A 19,759-nucleotide genomic window follows, 5' to 3' on the forward strand; every position below is an offset into this window, starting at 1 on the left:
CATTATTGAGTGATATTTCGTCAGCAATGCAAAGTGACCAAAAACTGACGTTAATTTGTCGTCATTTGATTACATCATTTTTTTCGTAATTCGTATGACATGATTATGACGTGTGATATATAACGCATAAGCACATGGTATGGATATATTTTATTTTAACTGTCTTATTAATTAATAAGTTATATAGAGCAAAAAGCTTTTATTCAGAAATCTTGTATGATTTTCTTATATTAGATTTGTAGGAGCAGAAGTTCCTACTCTTGATTCACTCTTATGTCCTTGCAATCATCGACTGTTAATTTTTTGTTCGCAATACTTCAAATTTGGCGGTTTGCAGACATTTTTTACAACAATTATTGTCCTTTCTTATCGAAATGCATCCTAGATAAATAATAAACATTTGTCAAAGTAAGTCAAAGTCATTATAAGTATCTTATTCATCTAAATAATATCTGACTACTTATACGTATTCTCGTTCATTTTCTTTATAGTTAATCTAACCCTACATTTTTATAATAATTATTAGAGAAGTACGTTTCTGTTTACCAAAGAAAATGGATGGATTGCACTCGTCAATTCACTTTAGCTGGCTACCAAGAAGACAGAAACTTACTGGGCCTTCTTATGTTGTTCTCAATATCATATTAATATATTCAGTTAATATAAATTATACAAAAACATTTTTTTGGTTAGCTTAGGTATGGAAAGAACGAATAAATTGAATTTTTTTTATATTTTTCTTATTTTCTTGAGATATTTGTTACTTATATATAAACTCCTACACAAAAATTAACGGACCACTCATATTTTTCTTCATATTCTTTATTTATTGATAACTTACTATACGACAAGTAGGTCTTGGATCTTTTTTGACAGGGACAGTTATTTAAGTTAACTATAGTATCATATAATCTTGTTTTGACAGTTATTTGTATTAAACCTGTGTGTTAATCAAAGCAAAGCTTCTATTAGAAGCAAACTGTTGATTGTACTTGTTTTTATTACAAGCATGTTTGGAAGTTCATTTGGGAGTATATGAAGTAAAACAATGGACCGACAAAGAATGTATATATATATATATATATATATATAATATATATATAAAAGTATATTCAACGAGATATGTTGTTAGTTTGTTAGGAAGACATCATTCCAGCATCAGTTAAAAATTACTTAAATTATTTGTAATTTTATTAAAATATACAAAATAGAGCTATGAATTTTACTTAAATTATTTAGTTCTTTTTTATCATTTTATAGTTTTTTCGTTCTTATGATTGTGAATCATTTCTAAAAATTCTCTTTTTGATGTATTAGATTCCGTTCCAAGAATTTTTGAATCTTTATAATTGAATTAAGGTTTCGAACATGGTTCGTTAATGTGGTTTTATTTTTTTTATCGTATTGATGACCTTTTAGTCTATTTTCTAAATACTGTGATGTCTGTCTTATGTAGACAGCGTCACAATTAGCACAAGGCACTTGATATATAATATTACTTCTTTTGTTTTTCGGTGTATTGATTTATATAAATAAGCAAATTGTCAGTGTCAATAGTGAAAACGTGAATTTTTATCTTTCTTTCAATAATTATTAAAAAAAACTAATTTTAAAAAAAGAAGATACCTAACATCAAGACCATTTAGAAGCATAAACATATCAAAAAGTCTAAGAATTAAGAAATTAAATAAATTTATATATATATATATATATATATATATATATATATATATATATATATATATATATATATATATATAGTGTGTGTGTGTGTGTGTGTGTGTGTGTGTGTGAATAAATTTATTTAATTCCTTATTTCTTAGAGCTTTTGATATGTTTTAAATGTTTTTGATGTTAGGTCTCTTCTGTTTCAAAATTAGCTTTTTTAACAATTTCTTAAAAGAAAGATAAATATTGACGTTTCGACTAATTTCAAGTCTTTATCAAAATATATAACTCAATAATTTTGAAACAGAAGAGACCTAACACTATTATATTGAATATTAAAATATTACGTCTCAAAAAAAAATAACGAAATATTCACTTGATGTAGACGACATTGCGCTACCTGGGTTATTAGTCCAACTCAGCGAGCGTCTCTGGTAAAATGTAATGTTAAAAATTTTATCTCTTTTAGTTGTAATGTTCCAATATATTTCTTCACAATGCCGATTATTAGTGACTCTAACACTAACAATAAACGAATTAAAATCATCAGCAATAAGAAATGATAATAAAATATCAATAATTCACAATAGTTAATTCATGAAAAGTGCTACAAATTTACATGCGTATGGAGAAATATAAGTATTTCACCACCTAACGTCAACATTATTTATGGTTGATTCCAAGTGTATCTTGTATTGGTGTTAAAGAACTGTGTGCAATAGATAAGGTTTACAACTTTTGCTCGTAACAATAAAATGAAATTAGATCAAAACCACGCAGAATTTTCATTGCTCAATAGATGAAATAATCTGCTGAAATTCATATTCCCTATTCTATCACGTCCTTTACTGTATGCTTGAACATCTCAAAAACAGTTGTACTATAAACTGATCCGACTGACGGCTGGGAGCCATTCGCTTTATCCTATTTGTGCATAGTATATGTACTTTTGACTATTTATTCAATGATTATCCCATTTATGTTCTATTTTTAGTTGATTTTTAAGTGATATCAGAATCATATATAATTTTCTTGATATATATTCAAAATATATTCATAGAAGTTTTTTATATACATTTTAATCTCTGCTATGAGAATATTTATAGATAAACAATACTCCAAATTCAATGATTATTAAACAAACCTTATCAATACTATCTTCACAATGAATTGTTATATGAAAATAACTATATATAGGTTGAAATGGTCAATTTTTTGGATTTCTTTGTAATCTAAGAAAAGAGCCACTAAAAACTACTCTGAAAATTATCTCCGAGGTTGCAGTTGATCGAATATTTCGTAGATTGCCCAAAAGTTCTCAAATATCTAAATTTCACACATCCCTACCGTTTGTGAGTATATTGACAATCAATTTATCATTTATAGTGACCGAACCAACAATATGATTTAATCAATATCTATCGAAAACTGCTATCTAAAAAAATCATCAGGTTCAATGAATACAATGAACAATAGTAATAATAAAGACTAAGGTAATTGTATATCCGAAAATTAATCATTTTTTCTAATTGTGATTTGGAATTTGCCCTCACTGATAAAGCTTACTTTCGAGTGAAAAGGATAACCAAGAGTACTGGTCTAATCACTAGACTATGCTGAATTCCATTGGTATCATCAAATTTTATCTTTAATGAACTTTTATCAATAATGAAGTTGTTATTACTAACACCATAACTATGATAAGGCTCAAATGCATGAAGCAAAAAGAGCATCTTGAATAAACATATCTAAAATATACTAATAAATATTGGTAAATTTGACATTTTCAATAAAAATTACTATCTTTTACTCAATATTACTTAATTCATATTATCAAACAAACATAAGAGACGTCATTTCTAGAGTAATTGTATACTTTGTAAAATATATTTTGAATAACTAGTACATTTTACAAAGATTTGAAATGATGGAACAAAATAATTACGGTCATTATAAAATTAAAAGTCTAAAGCTACAAAACATTAGGTGGATTATAGCTTATACTTATACGAGAGTTGTCTAGAAAGTTTCAGATCTCAACCTGAAGATGACGCATCTATCAATATAAGCTAGAAAATATGTTTGCCCCTATAGAGATTTTCACTGAAATTTCAGTCATTTTGGATGCTTATTTTTTGTTTGATGATCGAATAAATGATTCGTTCTGAAAATTTTTATAAAAAATGGTGAAAACTGAGCCTCGAGCTGTCATCAAATATTTCTTTTATAATGACAATACGCCTACGTAAACTTAATTTGTCCTCAAAAACAAGTCTGTTTAACCTATAATTGAATTTTGGTCAATTGTTATAGACATTAAAATTTTAATCAAAATTATATATTGAGTCTAAGAAAAATTTTATTTTGCAGCATCCGGAATATCGTTAAAATTGCAATCAAGTTGAATCTCTATTCTCGGGAAAAAATTCCAAAACTTTTGCAAACTTGTATTATTAGGATATTATGCAACAATCATGAATGATGCTTATTTACACATTGTAGAGGAGTTGAGTACAAAACATGATTAACTACTGATTTTGACAAATAAAACGAATATATATGAATTTAGACACATCAAATACAGAACATACTTGGTTGACAATTTATTTTGGTTAAATATCATTTATTAGAAAAATATTCATTGGAATTGTATATACTGTTTCTAAATTCATGCGACAAAATTCAAGAGGTGATTTCTTGTATGGAATTAAGATGGGTCTTTCCTATAACAAAAATTTCACCATAATTAATAATTTTCTTAACAAATTCAGTTTTAAAAAGTAAAGATGTTAAATTTTGTTAGTAGCATTACTGAAATTCTAGAAAAAAAATGAAATCTCAATTCTAGTCACCACCTTTTAAGGGTGATATCTTGAAAAGGGGTGGGCTGAGGAAATTTTGTTATAGGAAATACCCATAAATCATCTCCTGAATTTTGTCGCATGAATTTAGAAACACCCTATGCAACTTTTACATAGTCGGAACAAATTAATTTATAAATTCGTGATAATGTTTTCGAGGTGATCTTGGAATAGGTGTTTACAAAACTGTTGAATTTTTGTTGCAGTTTTTGAAAACATCTATTCTGATGCTTTTACAACTTTTCAACCTATTACGAGATCCGAAAGTTTAAAAAAATTGACTTGATGTCATTTTGCAAATTGAGCAGAATATTTTACAGACTTCTTAAATATAAAAAGCTCTTCAAAATAGAAGACCTTATCACTTGCTAGAATCTTCTCAGAAAATGAGATCTAAAATTAATTTCACAGAAACTTAACCAATTTACGAATTCTTTTCAAATATAACATGAAACAACATCAATTTGTGAGATATATGTTCCAAAGTAAACAACGGAAAAGAAAAGTGTGAGTATACATATCAAATATTAAAAACCAAAGTATATCAACAATAGCTAAGTTTCAAGTTAAATTTTTTTAATCAATACACTACAAAAAGCTGTTTTCTTGATAGGTAAAGTTTTTAACAGTTGAGAACAACAGCCTTTCCATCATTTTTCCCTGCAATGCATTGAAAAATTTCCCATCGAACTCTAACAAGTAATAGTCACTTCTCATTTGACGAGCTTTTGAGATTTGAGAAGTCTGTAAAAATTTTTTAAGAGTGTAGAAAATCAAAAACTCATTTTTATAAATCACAGTAGGTTTCAAATTAAAATACTCACATGAATTTCAGAATAAAATCATCTGCATAATTTGGAAAATGCCATCAAGTCATTTTTTTCGAACTTCTGGATCTCGTATTTGGTTGGAACGTTATAAATGCATGAGAATAAGTATTTTCAAAAATTGCAACCAACATTTAACAGTTTTTAACAGACAAATTAAGATTAAATTAAATTAAGAATATTTAATAGTGCTATTTGGCTAGTTCTCTAATAGTTTTTAAAAAACATTATATCAACACATTTTTTTGCGATTTAATTTTTTTAGATTTGTTTTAGGGCATTTTCGGAACATATTTCCAAACCCATGTTACACTCCAGCACTTGGTAAATGATAGCTAGGCCGTTCAGAAAGTTGGCTGTAATACAAATTAAATAAGAATAATTTTTTCCAATGGATGTTAAGTTTGAAGCTTTAGATCTATTTTTTGTCCATACTTTTTGAATGTATGAAAGCTGAAAGTTTACTTTATCTTCTTTATGAAATTTTATCAAATTCAATAACATATGTCAAAACTGTGTTGTAGATTATAAATTAATGCATACGAAAGCTTATATAAATTGATAAATTCGCACAGGTCAGGGATCATTTAATGATTTGTACCTGTGGTTCGAGAAAATTCCACTCAAGTGAAATCATTTGAAGCACAATTATGCGTATATTGCTCGAAGAAACAAGTACAACAAGAAAATGTAAATTGCTTTTGTTTATAATTATTATAAACATAGGGATATAAGGATAATGGTACAAGACGTGAATTGGGCTCTTTTAATGACATGAGCCATTGCAATGGTTTATGATCTGAAAAAATTGTGAATTTTTGACCAAATAAATACGGTCGAAAATATTTACACGACCAGACTATCGAAAGTAACTCTTTCTCGATTGTAGAATAATTTATTTCTGCGGAATTAAGTGTTCTACTAGCATAACAAATAGGATGATTATTTTGAGATAGAATAGCACCTATGGCATATTTAGAAGCGTCAGTAGTTAATTCGAAAGGTTTATTGAAATCGGGATACGCAAGGACTGGTTCTGAAATTAAAATGTTTTTACAAGTATTGAAGCAATTAATAAATTCTTCGGTATGTTTAATTATGTGATCCTTCTTTAGACATATCGTCATCGGTTTCGTAATTTGAGCAAAGTTTTTTATAAACTTTCTATAGTAACCTAGTAGTCCTAAAAAGGATTTAATATCTTTAGCGGTTTTTGGGATAGGGAAATTTTGAATTGCTTTGATTTTATTCGGATTAGGTTTTATCCCATGAGGAGTTACAACGTGACCTAGATACTCTACTTCCTTGCGAAGAAACTCGCACTTGTCTAGTTGTATCTTAAGCTCTGCGTGGCGTAGTTTTGAAAATACTAATTTCAGATTTTGTATGTGCTCCTTAAGGCTAGTACTGAATATGATAATGTCATCCATGTATACCATGCATATTTTGTTTTGGATGTCTTTAAGGACTTCATTTACAGCTCTTTGAAATGTAGAAGGGGCATTTTTAAGACCGAAAGGCATTCTAAGGTACTCGTAATGTCCTCCATCTACGTTGAAAGCCGTTTTTTCTATAGAACATTCGCTCATTTGTATTTGATGGAAGCCGCTTGCCAAGTCGAGGGTAGTAAAATACTGGGCTCGACCTAATTTATCCAATATATCGGATATATTGGGAAGCGGGTACCTGTCATCAATTGTCTTTTCATTAATTTTCCGGTAATCAACTACCAGTCTCCATTTTTGGGTATTTGATGCGTCCATTTTCTTTTTAACAATCCATATCGGGGAGCTCCAAGGGGAACAGGACGGTCTAATTATGTTTTTATCTAACATCTCTTGAATTTGTCTCCTAATTTCCTCTCTGTGGACGTAGGGATATCTGTAATATTTAGTGTGAACCGGTACCTCGTCTTTGGTTCTTATAATATGTTTAACATTTGAAGTGAAAGTCAATTTGTCCCCTGGTTTTAAAAATAAGTCAGAATATTCTTTACACAATGAAATAATTTTTTGTTTTTCTTCTTTATTCATGTGATTTGTACGAATTAATTCGGTAATATTGTCATTAGGTTTTATGAAATTATTTTCATCAAAATCATTAGCAAAGCTTTCAAATTTAAAGAGTTCATATTGTGAATATTTAAATGGAGTAACTTGAATTGGTTCTCGTAATGTTACCGTTATCGAATTATTTGTGTGATTTTGAATTTCTATTGGTGCGAAACCGTTTCTCGCTGTAGATAAAATTTGTGGAATTATTATATTTTCTATTTTTCGAGCGTCTACAATAATATCCCCATTATCTATATTTACGGGTAATTTCTTTATCGTTTTTTCTCCGGGGTCTATTGAAAAAGAAAACTCAATATCGTTTACTTTTCTATACTTAAAAGGCAATCTTAGGTGAGGTCCTAATAGTTCTCGATTAGTTAGATCAATATTTATATTCATACCTATTAAATCTTTAATACCGAGAATTCCATCAAAATAATTGTGAAAATCATATAGTATAAAATCGATTTGATAGTTTTTATTTTTTAGTTCAGGAAATGCAGGAATAAGCGCTCGATACCTAACGTTTTTACTTCCAAGACTAGTAGATATAGTAGTATCAGAATGATAAATTGTATCTGGAAAGTATTTTTCGGCAATAGAAGGTCTTATTATTGATTTAGAGCTACCAGTATCGATTAGCAATTTAATTTTTGGATTTGCAATTTCTATATACGGTAGCGGATTAACTGACAGTATATTTATTTCTATGTTTTCCCGTCTGATGGATGAGTTGCTTGGAAATTTTCATCGCGATTGGCTTCGTCGTTTTCGTCAAATTCTATTTCGTCATATTCTTCATATTGATTATCGTGATTATAGTCTGAATTAGCATATTGATTTAAGTATAACTCTTCGGAAACGAAGTTTGGTTTAGCGTTTGGATTTGATCGGAAAAATCTATTATTATTATTATTATTATTATTATTATTATTATTATTATTATTATTATTATTAATAGGTTTTCGAGTACGTTCAGTAAAATTACGTGATGTCGTGGACATCGGTTCAGGTGTTGGTAATTGGTTTTGTGGAATTTGGTTAGGTTTGAATACATTTTTGGGAGGGCCGAATACTTAGTAAAATATCTTTTATTTTGTGGTATGGATTGAATAGGTATCGACTGATTTGGCCAACTTTCTCTATTTTGTATGAAATTTGATTGGTAGTTTTGTCGATTGCTATAAGAATTCGGGTAATTGTTAACAGGTCTGTTATTTGGTACAAAATTTTGATACGTATTAGGATTTTTATAAAAATTTGAATTGGCTCTTTGAGAATTTTGGCTATGCGCATGCTGTCTATTAACATTATTAGGTGTATTTTGTCGATTATTTTTATCGTTTAAAGAACCGTACAGTCTTTCAAAATTTTCGAATTCGGCCACATAGGCCATGCATATTATTTTTCAGAGTACCGTCGCACCCTGCAATAAACGTATTTAAAGCGGTTTTATCGTATTGATTTATTTGACAATTTCTTTCTTCGGCAGTTATATTAGGGTCATTCCTAATTCTTTGAATTACACTACTACGAATTAATTGAAGTCTACTTCCAAAATCAATAAGATGCTCGTTTTTTAATGGTTTAGCTCTGATCAACTCTTGCACAAGACAATTTAAATCCCTTCTATCAGCAAAACACTGTAATAAGGCCGTTTTTAATTTTGGCCAAGTATTTAATTCAACTCTGTTACCGACCATGAAGGCTGCTCTACCTTCTAATTTCACTTGAATACATTCTATAATGTGTAAATTTAATTCTGCATCATTATAAATTCTATATGACTCTATTAAATGCTCACACCTTGTAATGAATTTATTCAAATATTCACTGTCACCGTTAAAAGGTTTAATATTTGATAATTTGGATTTGAATAGATCCCATTTTTTTAGTACCAGTTTGTTCTACGTTACTTTCGACTAAAGAAATATTATTGAACAATTGAACTATGTTATCGAGATTACTAGAGTTTAATTCACTCATAAATTGATAATTTCTTTTTTATTAATTGTATACGTTTTTGAAACTTTAAAACTCAATAATCAATACTTTCTTTCCAAAATCCAAAAAAGGTAGGAAAGGCAAGAAGAGGACAATAAGGCACTTACGTTTCTGAAGAACAGGCTTTTAAAATCTTCTCCCTCGATGATTCCCTGTTGCCTCCAATGTTCACCACTAAAGGGCTATTGCACGATAATTGCTAGTCTAATATTGTTCGTTGGATTCGCACTTAAAACGTTGAAACATTAAAGCCGTGAAGTCACTAAATTATTTCGCACGATCCGAAATTTTGTTACGCACTGTATGCCCGTAAACATTTTAGTGATTTTTGATTTCGACGACTTGCGCGATCCTACTGACTGCGCCAATTTTGGTTTTCTTTACGAAAAATTCGTTTTTAAAAAATATATTTATTCTAGCAATTACAAGTTTATTGTTAGAGATCTGAACAAAGAATGAATATTATTAAATGATATTACAAGAAAGTAAGATTTATCTGCATATGTTGTTAAATAACAATTTCTCAGAAAGTATAGTGTTTCTGCTGCGCTTTTAAGTTTCCTTGATACGCGGCGTATGTAACTGTCATCAGGAGTCACATAAGAAAATTAATGTTTGCTTTACTCCCATATAAATTTAAAAGATGTGCATTCGAGGAATCCTAAACTATACAAAGAGACTGCTTCGGAAGATAGCCCACAACCCTTCTATGGTTCTGGAACAGATTTACTAGAGAGGAAAAGTTGTTAAAGAAGAGAGGTTGCTGAGTAAACTGTAAAGAAAATTCTGTATTTATTATAATTATTGGATTTAAAAGGAGATATAATGCGAAATGAGACATTGAAATAAATAAATTAATACTAAACGATACATTAGATAATTAATGAATGAAAGCTACTAATATTGATTCTCATTAACATTATAGTATGATTATTTTACAACTTCGTCTATACATTCAGACACATAAACAATACATTTTGTTGACGATACATTTTTAAAATATTCTGCTGAGAGTTTGGGCGTTCTTGTTCTTTCGGGATTAGTGAAATCCACTCTGTACAAACCAAATCTCTCTCTGTAACAAAGAAATTTTCTAAATTCAATATCGTTTGTAACACTGCGATTTCGAATTTAAAACACAAGTAAAAAATTAATTCCTTTTTATCTTATTGTTAATTTCTATTTGTGAATAAGTATAGTATTCCTATTTAAGGAGTAGTGTCACTTCAAATGTAAATATTTTTATGAGATAAAAAACTTATTTTCAAATTACTGCTTTGTTTCGTATTTATTGCTGAAGCACGATTTGTGAATGAATTATTATAATCACAAGACCGTAATCTCAATATTAAAGTTATTTTTATCAGCTTCCACATTTACTCATAAAATTTGTTGCAATAGCCATTAGATTTTTTGATTTAAGACTATCTCTTGTACCTATTATCTTAGGTATTAAATCTTTTGGAGGACGAAATATAAAAAACAAATGATTAACTCTAAATAAGTCTAATTAGTCGAAAAATGGAAGTGATGAGATTCTGATATATTCAGAAGAAAATATACTTACGAATAACCTCTGTACCATTCATAATTGTCCATTAACGACCAAACAGTATAACCAATAATTTTAACTCCATCGTCCAACGCATCTCGAATCCCACTTAGGTATTGCTAAAAACTCATATTGCTCAGTAAAAGTGTGCAGAAATTTCATACACTAATATTAAATTCATTATGCACAAAAATTAAACTTTACCTTAAGATAATTAATTCTCCTCTCGTCTAATGATACCGTTCCATTGTCAGGGTATCCATTTTCAGTAATTATTTGTGGTATATCTCCATATGTAGCTCGGATCCAGTTAAGTTGTTTCCTCATTCCCCAAGGAGTAACTTTCAACCAGTCGGAAACAGTTGCTTCCCAATAATCCGGTTGATATTCAAATGTTTCAGAATCGGCCTCCCAAGATATCTCGGTTTTATCTGTATCATTTATATGGCGTACAAGCATAGCTGTATATTGATTTATACCTAAATAATCAATAGTTCCCTTGATATAACGTATTTCATCTGTGGTAAATGCCGGCAAACGTGATTTGTTATACCCTTGTAATATACTCCTTCGACCAATAAATTCTTTCATCACAGCAGGATAATCTCCGTTAATTATAGGGTTTGCATACCATCCAAACTGAAATAAAAATATGCGTGAAGAAGCAATAGATTCTAATACTGGAAACTATAAACAAAGAACTTCACTAATTGGTAGATGCCAATGAATACAAACATTAGGAAGCAGAATGTAAAAACAGAAGATGGAAACTTACCGTAAACTGCATTTTTCTTTCAGCTGCTAATATATCTACTTCGCTATTAGTTTCAGGTTCCATCCACATTGAGTCAATTGTAATACCAACTTGACCCTGTTGCTTATTTCTAAATTCTTTATTGTACATGTGCCATACTTTCGCATGTGCTTTTATAACATTGTGTGCACACAAATATTCTCCAAAACCGTGTGACATAATACCTGGAGCTTTAATACCCGCCCCGTATCCTTCTTGACAAATTTGTTTAGGTTCATTGAATGTCAACCAATATTTGACGTCACCACCAAACGTTTCGAATAAAACTCTTGAGTAATCTACGTATCTATCGATTATCATTTCATTTGTCCAACCTCCAATATTTTCAAAAGTTTGTGGGGTGTCCCAATGAAATATTGTTACCATCGGTTTTATACCGTTGCTTTGAAGTGCTTTGATTAATTTTTTGTAGTAATTTACTCCTGCTTCATTTACGTGATTACTGAAACCCGTCGGTAATATTCTTGACCAAGCTATAGAAAATCTGTAATGGTCCACTGACAAATATTTTAACATTGCTACATCGTCTTTGTATTTGTGATAAGAGTCGCAAGCAATGTCAGCATTCTCATGATTATGAATTGCATTGGTTGAGTGGGCTATTCTGTCCCATATGTTTTCCCCTTTACCATCTTCTTTCCAACCACCTAAAAAATATTTTTGACAATATATTGATGTGATATCTTGAAAAATGGGTGGAAAATAATTCGAGTATAAAAAGCATTGTTGACGAATGATTCATGGAAACCTATTGCATTATTATAAAGTTCAGTTATCATATTGTGTAACTAACTTCCAAAAATATCTTTCATTACTTCTCATAATCAACCCACCCAACATTGTCCTCCATTTCATCTACCAGAATATATTAATTTTTCTACGTTTTCTAATCGTTACTGTTATGGGAAACGATTATTAAAAGAAGAATGGTAACAGATGTGAAATGGAATGTACCAAGTAAAATCTAGTTGAATCAATCAATGTTCTTACCTTCGATTTGATGTGCAGCAGTTGCCGCTCCAAACATGAAATTTGCAGGAAATTGTTTAGTGTTCAAAGATTGCAATGATCTAAAAAGTACAAAATCCATAAAATTACGTTATAATTGCTGGCTAGTTTGAATATTATTCTTAGAACGTTATGGAAAGCCATAATTTCAAATTGCCCATCTAATAACTAACGAATAGACATTATCGTCATCAATTAAAACAGTGGTCATAACTGGTACTAATTTGATTATTGAGTGGAATATATATTTGTTTAAAAGACAAAACTTCTATTGAACAAAACTAATAGTTGCCTCTGAAAAGCAAATAATTCACTCAAATTGAGTTGAGTGAAGTTTATTGCTCGAATAAAAGAAACAAAATAAATTGAATTAACCAAGATGATTAACTCAGTAATTTATTTTCATTTGTATATAGTATAGTATATATACTATAAAATATAATTATTGATGGGTTCATAACTTACACAAAGTTAGATGCAATCAATAATATCAACATACAAGTTTCTTGAAAGTTCATCTCTATAAATTGTTTTCGGTTATTTGGTTGATACTGCTGAGAAAAAAAATTTTTCTTTATATATCTTTTGATAACAAAGTTGGTTAATTATAAATAACATGAGAATGAACGAACTAATTAATTAAATGATAAGTTTGTGTTTATTTTTAAGATTTCTACTTATTTATATACTAGAATTTGCGCTTTGTATTGTTAACATTGACATAATCTTTCGCAATTAGTGAAACGAAATCAGTTCAATCTTGTGGAAAAAAATTTGGAAAAAGCTCCCTCCAATTATAAGTTTCACTTTCAAAACTTTATTAACAAAAAACATGTTACAATTTTACAAATTTTAAATGAATTACATTAATATCAAACGATTGAATTAATAAAACTCATTAGATGAATGAATCAACAAAATTCATTAAAATGGTATTAACATATATATATATATATATATATATATATATATATATATATATATATATATATATATATATATATATATATATATATATATATATATATATATATATATATATATATATATATATATATATATATATATATATATATATTACCAAATGATCATTTGAATTAAAAGGATCTGAATTATTCCTTTAATTATTTCAAAAGATGTGAATTGAGTTATTATATGAAAGAATTGAATATTTCATGATTTGATCGGGTATTAAATCTTTATTACTTTCTCTAAGACATCGAAAATGTTCAATTAAACTGGAATGTAATGTTTAATGGGTGAATAGGAATTACCCTTTTTTGCAGTGATATAATGTGAATAATTTTATGTAATATACAAAAATCTTGCAAATTGTTACTTTTAAATTCTGAACCAGTCAACTGTTATTTTATACGGTAAGCCGTGATGAGTAATATAATTTAGAAACAACAGAAACGCCATTTATACTTGAAGAGGATATGCTTGATCTCAACGTGAGGTAGATGCATTCTCTAAATTTGATAACCGAGGAATTTTTATCATATTTGTTCTTTTGACAAATTTCACAATTATTCACGAAATTTTCTATTTCTTCTGACATTTTTAACCAATAATATTTTGCACTTAATGAATTTTTAAGATTATTAATTCCTCTATGTCCTCAATAGTCATTATATGTTTAACAACATTTATGCTATAAACAAATCTAAATTCAGCGTTTTTAAAATATTTTTGTACAATAGCGATAAATTGTTCAGGTTTTAAGGGTTCTCTAAAGTATAATGCGTATAATTGCTTAAGGTCAATAAATTCTTTTATGAATTGAACTATAATTTACTTATATCAGTTTTTTATATTATTTCTTTTATATTGAACCAATTATAGGTTTCATTTCTCTTTTTTTTTCTTCTTTACTTCAGTTAAATAAACAAAATTATGAACTTTCTGAATACTCTTATTAATAATTTTCTCTATTATTCTAGTTTCTAAACTGTTTCATTTTCATTTTTCTTTTATCAATCATATTATTTTGATTCTGTATGTATGTTTCACAATTCGTTCTGTAATATTTAATTATCCATTTTTATTGCTTTATTTAGATCCTCTGCTTCCATTGTTATATCATTATTTATATTATATTTATGTGTCTATTTAACTCCATTGCATTTTCTTTTACTTCAATTTCAGTATCATTTTCATATATTTTTAGTTCATCTAATCCTGTATAATGTCTAACTTCCCTTTATCAAATAATTCTATTTCTAATTCTCTTTTTGTACCATTATCCATTTCCTTTTCCATCAGAATCTTTTCTTTAGAGTTCTTTTCTACTAAAATAAACTTATCTTCTTCTACTGTATATAATATATCATTGAAAGTTCTTCATCGTAGACATCGGTTCTGGTTTAGGTAGTTTGTGCATAGGTATTTGATTTGGTCGGAGAACATTTTTTTTCGCTCCAATCACCTGTGCATTGGTCAGATAATTGTGACGTTGCTGTGGAGAAGGGTTTATATTAAATGGTTGACTACGAAAATTATTGTTATTATTATTATTATCATTATATTCATTATAATTATTATTTCTTGGATTATTAAATTGATTTCTGTTATTATAATTGTTATTATTATTATATTGATTATGATACGGATAATTGTTTATTGACTCATTATATTGACTATTCTAATCATTTCTTATCGAATTGAAATTTCTGTCCTAATTATTGTTCCTTGTAAATCGTAGGTCTTTGCTGTCGTATTAAATTACGGAATCGAGTTATGTGTCAACATTTTACGTAAAAATATACGACAGCACGAATCCTACTGCGCCATTTATAAGTTTCACTTTCGAAAACACGTTACAATGTTACTAATGGTGAAAGAATTACAATAATTTCAAACGATTGAATTAATAAAAGTCATTATATGAATGAATCAACAAAATTAATTAAAATAGTATTTACAACAATTCCTATTGAAATTGAAATGAATGATGATTGAGTATTTATTAAATATAATCTTTTACGTTTTAATTTTTGAAGTTGTTTGGATTTTTTTAGATGTAACTCTCCATCTATTTAACTTATAGAATGAATCACCATTTAATAGAATCATCTATGGCAATAATCTTGTACATTAGTTGACTGTAAAGTGAAACAAGCAATAGATTAGGATCATATATTTGAAACATTATCACTCAATTTGAAACAATTGAAAATTTAAAAATAACAATAACAATATGACAGTTTTGATATCGAAAAGTTTATGAAGTAAAGCAGATATCCGAATTTGTTCTAGAATTTGAATAATAACCTTATTCGGATTAACAAGAAAAACAATGACAAATCCATATTTATAAATCACCAAAACTAGGCCCATATTATACAAAGTCTACATAACATAGAATCTGAATATTAATATCAATGCGAGAGCTATTTATCCATTATCATATCAAGGACATCGTAATTGAAAAAAATGAAGGCTGCACTGAGAAAATATTATCCTGAAAAAATGAAAGACCAAATATTGGATTTGGAATAATAATAGACTATGAAGTCAGCAATTGACTTCATAGTCAATTATTTTGGTTTTATTCTTATTTTGATATTCATGATGAATGTGATCTATTGATTAATATAAAACGCAAATTGTCATATCATGTTTTGATTAAAGCTTAAAATTTGTCGAAACGTCAATATTTATCTTTCTTTAAAAAATTATTAAAAAAACTAATTTTGAAACAGAAATAAGAAATTAAAGAAATCTATTAATATTTCAATTGAAGTTAGTTCAATACTTACTAATTGAGATTTCCGGTGATTTTTGATATTATTAATACTTGTAAAAATATTTCAAACTCATGGAATTCAAAATTCAATATTCAAATTGACGTTTATGGAAATATTGATTAATTGAAATATTGATTCTGGTTACTATTTTCAATTATTTAATTGGTTTGATTATGAATGACGTTGAATTTTTGTAGGTTAGATGAGGATAAGTTTTGGTAAATGATGATCAATATTCATTGGTAAATTTATGGATAACATTAAATTTCAATAGGTTAGGTCGTTATGAATGTGGTTGAATATTCATTGGCTAGAATAGAAATGACAATAAATTTTATAGGTTAGGTCGTTATAAGTGAAGTTGAAATTTGTAGGTTGGATAAGGTTAGTTGGTTGTTAATGGCGTTGAATTTTCATAGAATTCAAAATCTAAAAGATGTTCATAAATTACACTAAGGTTATTTAAATCAGTTTCTTATTAATGCATTGATCATTTTGGGCAATATATGTTGTTTCTAAAAATAAACGTTTTTTGTAGTTTTTTTCAGTGGTCAAAACTTTGGCAGATTAATAATTCATATTGTGTCCTTCATAACAGACACGAGTCGCTAATGAACATCTATCCGGATATAATCTGTTATCACTCTTGTGAGACGATATCCAACTGATCAGTGACTTTTTCGACTAACCAATGTACTTTTTGTCACAATTTTAACAAGGTATTTCATATACTATATTAGGCAATTTATTGATTGGTTTTTATCTTTTACTTTAGTAAAAATAGTGAATATTAAGTGTTTGACTGTAAGCTATTTTAATATTGTGTTTTTTAAAGATTCCAGAAAGTTTAGTAGTAACTGATTTTATATATGGTAAAGGTGTATAAATATATGGAAAAGAAATGTTGGAAATGTCCTTTGAAAATGATGTTCAAGTCAATGTCACATGAATTATACCAAATCGTTTTAAAAGATATGGTGGATATGAGTTTTCATAAAAAAGTTTATAGTAAAAAGTATTTTAATGTTTTTTTATGAAAAATTGGATCAGAAATTTTTTTCCATCTGTTTGATTAATTTAATTTTATTGTTACGTGGGTGATATGAATGATAATTAATATATATTCCAGAACTTATTGGTTTCCTATACCAGTCAATTTAAATTTTATTATTTTCGTTTCTTATAAATTTAGTATCAAGAAAAGGTAACGATTTTTCAGTATTCCCCTTTTCTATAGTAAATTGTATATAGGGATCGAAACTATTGAAGTAAAATAATAAATTATCAATTTCATTATATGAAAGGGATAAAATTATATCATCTACATACATTTTAATGAAGAATAATTTGAAGGGTAAAACAGATATTACAAAGTCCAAGATATGACCCATTACATAATCTGCTAATATAGGGTATATTTAAGACCCCATTGGTGTTCCAAAACTTTGTTGGTAATTTTTATTATTATAAGAGAAATATGTATTTTTAAAAATGAATGTTATTAATTCTAATAGAGTTTCTTTATTAAGTTTACAATTTTTACTTATATCGCTCCATTTATGTTGTAGATCTTAACAATACGTAAATCGGTGGTAATATCATATTATTAAAAGTTTCTTTGATTTTAAAGGAGTCTTTTATATAATAATCATTGTGTGATAATCATAAGATTTAGTTAAAATTTCAGTTAACCAATCTATGCTCAATAAATAAATAACAGAATAACAACGATTAACTAACCAACATAGTACATGAGATCTTTGTTTATATTGTAATGAAAATACATTGGTTAGTCTAAGGCAGGGGTGCTCAAACGGTCGATCGCGAGTGCTTTTTGAGTAGATCTCGAGAAGAAAAAAATTTTTATTAATTAGGTAGGTAACTAAACTACAAAAATGTATTACGTAATAAAATAACACTGCTTGCGGCAAAAGGCGGCTTTATCAAAGGAACGCGCGGCACTTGTCAAAGAAAAGCCGCGTTGTTTCTAAACTAGACTGTACTGTCTAGTTGACGGGAACATTCGAGACTTTCTTTCACGCCGATATAAATATTGCGCATGCATGAATTGGAGTCATTCAGAATTGTAACTTGATAGCGATACTACGTCGATACAAAATTTATTATTAAATAGTGGAAAATGAGTGCAGTGAAGAAATCTAAAACGTATCATTTTAATAAGGATTGGGAGGAAGAATTTTTCTTTTGTATGGTGAAGGATAAATGCATTTGTGTTATTTGTCGTGCGTCAGTTGCAATACCTAAGCGTGGTAACTTAGAGAGGCATCATAAAACGGTTCATAAAAACTATCAAAAGGATTTTCCGCCACAGAGTGAATTAAGAAAACGAAAAGTATGTGATTTTATCTTGTTTGAAAAAAGAACAAACCATGTTCACAAGACCAGCCAAACAATCAAAAGCTGCTACGATCGCGTTATTTAAAATATCTCATATATTGGCGAAACACAAGAAACCATTCGAAGATGGATCGGTGGTGAAGGAAGCATTTATTGAATTGGGTGAGACTTTATTTGGAGATTTTAAAAATAAAACAGAAATCATGTCTGCTATTAGAGAACTTCAGTTATCTCGTCCGACTGTCATAAGGCGTATTGAAGTCATGAGTCAGGACATCGCAGATAAACTAAAACATGATATCATGGAATGTACATACTTTTCTTTACAGTTCGACGAATCCACCGATATGACAGACACTGCCCAGCTGTGTATTTTTATTCGGATGGTATTCAATGACATGTCGGCTAAGGAAGAATTTTTGACAATCATTCCTCTGAAGGGGAAGACCCGTGGCGAAGATATATATGAAGTTTTCTTTAATTTTGTAAAAAACTACGAGCTACCAATATATAAATTAGTGTGCATTACAACCGATGGAGCACCAGCAATGACTGGAAACAAAAACGGTTTTGTGGCATTGTGTCGAGCTAATGAAGAATTCCCTTCATTTTTTTCATTCCATTGCATTATACATCAACAAGTTTTGTGTTCCAAAGTTTTAAACACGGAGGAAATTATGGGCATTGCAACAAAAATTGTGAATTCCATCCGTGCACGTAGCTTGCAACGGCGGCTCTTTCAGTTGCAGTTGGAAGATAGGGAGTCAGCTGAACACACTGATTTAGTTCTTCATACAGACGTCAGGTGGTTGAGTCGCGGAAAGTTCCTACAAAGGTTTTAAGAATTATTGCCCGAAATAACAG

General features: G+C 28.7%; 2 protein-coding genes across 2 annotated transcripts in view; one reads left to right on the forward strand and one right to left on the reverse strand.

Annotated features, from left to right (window-relative positions):
* The window catches only part of LOC130440979 (neurobeachin), a 747,233-nt gene that overhangs the window by 101,078 nt on the left and 626,396 nt on the right, over positions 1-19,759 (forward strand). The gene's annotated exons all lie outside the window — the stretch shown is intronic.
* LOC130440981 (myrosinase 1-like) lies at positions 10,185-13,325 on the reverse strand. The gene is made up of 6 exons (XM_056774403.1): positions 13,254-13,325; positions 12,771-12,850; positions 11,742-12,427; positions 11,171-11,605; positions 10,982-11,085; positions 10,185-10,489 (listed from the first exon to the last, which is right to left on the reverse strand). Exons 1-6 carry the CDS (start codon positions 13,304-13,306, stop codon positions 10,345-10,347), a joined length of 1,503 nt encoding a protein of 500 aa, XP_056630381.1. The 5' UTR covers positions 13,307-13,325; the 3' UTR covers positions 10,185-10,344.

The sequence above is a fragment of the Diorhabda sublineata genome, chromosome 3 (assembly GCF_026230105.1).
Source record: "Diorhabda sublineata isolate icDioSubl1.1 chromosome 3, icDioSubl1.1, whole genome shotgun sequence".
Taxonomy (NCBI): Eukaryota; Metazoa; Arthropoda; class Insecta; order Coleoptera; family Chrysomelidae; genus Diorhabda; species Diorhabda sublineata.